This window comes from Priapulus caudatus, unplaced genomic scaffold (genome assembly GCF_000485595.1).
Source record: "Priapulus caudatus unplaced genomic scaffold, Priapulus_caudatus-5.0.1 Scaffold143, whole genome shotgun sequence".
Taxonomy (NCBI): Eukaryota; Metazoa; Priapulida; class Priapulimorpha; order Priapulimorphida; family Priapulidae; genus Priapulus; species Priapulus caudatus.
This window is the reverse complement of record NW_014577204.1, coordinates 2,436-5,026: the sequence shown is the minus strand read 5'-3', so window position 1 is coordinate 5,026 and position 2,591 is coordinate 2,436. Positions and strand designations below refer to the sequence as shown.

The window sequence follows — 2,591 nt, the reverse complement described above, 5'->3', positions numbered from 1 at the left end:
GAGAGGGAGAGAGAGAGACAGACACCGAGACAGAGATGGAGAGAGAGAAAGAAGAACAGAGAGTGCGACAGTGCGCGCGAGAGACACACAGAGAAAGAGAGAGAGAGAGAGAGAGAGAGAGAGAGAGAGAGGGAGGGAGGGACAGACAGACAGAGAGAAGGGGAGGGACAGACAGACAGAGAGAGAGAGGAGGGCAGCAGAATTCAGATATAGATTTAAAGTGATTACGTCACCGAACATACATTCGTGACCCATACATAGCCCATAACAAGCAATTAATGTTAGACAACATTAATTCAAATCGTCCAGGTTTTTTTGATTTTTAACTAGTTTAGAAACAATCTTATCAGGTAAGAATTTGACGATTTGTTTAGTACCGTTAGTTCTTACTTTTAATGTAAAAAAATGGGAATTTTTATTTTACAAATTTTACCATAGAAAATTCGTGACGTAATCCCTTTAAGACAAATACACTAATGCTGTTCAATAATTATATGATGGCAAAATAACTGAAACTTGGGTGTAAATAAAAGCTAGTTTAGCGTGAGTTACGCACTAATAACTGGCAGCATATTAACGCACTAATAGGAGGCAGCATTTCGGGTTAGCATCAGGGCTGCTAAATTTCCAACGTTTTCAAATGCCAATAATTGCGTTCTTTCTTGTCCTTTAAAAAGTTGTTTCATTAGCTTTGTATTTGTATTAATTTTATCTTTGTTGTTTCATTATCCTCTTTCTCTATTCGCCCTCTGTTTCCCTTTCCATTTATACCGAACACCTTCAATTGATGTGCGCTTACCTTCCTGGAGAAACAACGCGCTTTCATTGCAAGATCCAGGACTGTGACTCCTGGGTCAAGACTCAGGGTGACCAGTAGAGCCTCACGAAACAAAAGCGCCAACTCATCATCGGTTAGCTGTGAAAGTGCATTGACGTCATTTCCATAGAGGGCATCAGTGCAACGGAGTGCTGACCATAGACCAGTATCTAAAAAAACATTTCATTTGAGACTTCACACAGTGATTACGCCTTGTGTCATGACTAACAATTAATGAGGTATGACCACAAGGGATATTATACTCAACACAGAGTATATATATATATATATATATATATTATATATCCTCATAATATTAATATATGTATCAATGTACAGAACGTACATTAACGTATGTATTAGTTATTATGTTGGCTGTATCATTATGGAACATATTCTTATCACAGAGAATCTTTGCAAACACTGCTCCACATGCAATTTTATTTAGGCCTAAAAAAAGACGTTTGTTTCCACTAACCCGACCGAGTCCATTTTAAACTCGAAAAAATAATAAAATTGTCGGCAATAATAGGTGAAAGAAAGTAGAGAAACATTAAGACTTTGGTAGTAAACAGATTTCGTATTATTTAGCATTATATTTTATTGAAACGCTCCAAGTGCCTGTGCCGCAGACGATATGTCACAGCAGCAGCAGCAGCGCCCTCTCTCTGTGTTTCTCTCTCCTTCTCTTTCTTTCTTTCTCTCTCTCTCTCTCTCTCTCTCTTTCTTTCTTTCTTTCTCTCTCTCACTCTTTTTCCCTCCTCTCCCCCTCTCTCTCCTTTGCTCGCTCTCTATCTCTCGCGCGCAACGCCACTCTCTTCTCTCTTCTCTCTTTATCCTCTATCTCTCTACCTCCTCCCTCTCTCCCCTCTCATCTGCCATGTTGCACCCGTGTGCGTGTCCGTGCTCGCATCTCGCTGCCCGCGCCTCGCTTCCAGACAAAGCGCCGAAAATACCCGGCTATTGATATATTATGCGCATTTCAGCACACAACCTCCTACCCCTCCCCCACCGCACATAGCATACACACACATACGCACACACCCCTCTCCTACCACTCCCCCCCCACGCACACACATACACCACACAACCTCCTCCTACCACTCCCGCCCCACCGCACAACATACACACACAACCTCCTCCTACCACTCCCCCCACCGCACATACATACACACACATTACACACAACCTCCTCCTTACCACTCCCCCCACCGCACACACACAACACACACACCACACCACACACACACACACACACCACACACACCACACGGCACACATACACACGCACAATACACACACACACACACACACATGCACACACCACACACACACACACACACACACACACACACATACACACACACACACACCCACACACACACACACGCACGACCGCACGCACGCACACACACACACGCACGCCACGCACGCACACACGCACGCACGCACGCACGCACACACACACACACACACACACACACACACACAAGACACACATACCCACACACTCGCTTGATCTTTTTCTCTCGTTCGCGCGCTCTCTCCTCTTCTCTCTCTCTCTCTCTCTCTCTCTCTCTCTCTCTCTCTGTCTCTCTCTCTCTTCTCTCTCTCCTCTCTCTCTCCCTATCTACCTATCTATCTATCTAACTCTCTCTTCTCTTGCTCTTCTTTTTCTCCCCCTCTTCTCGCATCTCTTTATCTCTCTTTCGCTCTCTCTTTCTCTCCCCCTCTCTCGCTCTCTTTATCTCTCTTTCGCTCTCTCTTTCTCTCC

At 44.4% G+C, this 2,591-nt stretch overlaps 1 protein-coding gene across 1 annotated transcript in view; it reads right to left on the bottom strand.

Moving 5' to 3' along the window:
- Positions 1-2,591, bottom strand: part of LOC106806110 (insulin-like growth factor-binding protein complex acid labile subunit) — a 12,692-nt gene that overhangs the window by 9,299 nt on the left and 802 nt on the right. The window contains exon 3 of the mRNA XM_014807964.1: positions 800-916. Within this exon, the coding sequence (XP_014663450.1) occupies positions 800-916 (117 nt within the window). The remainder of the gene's footprint in view (positions 1-799; positions 917-2,591) is intronic.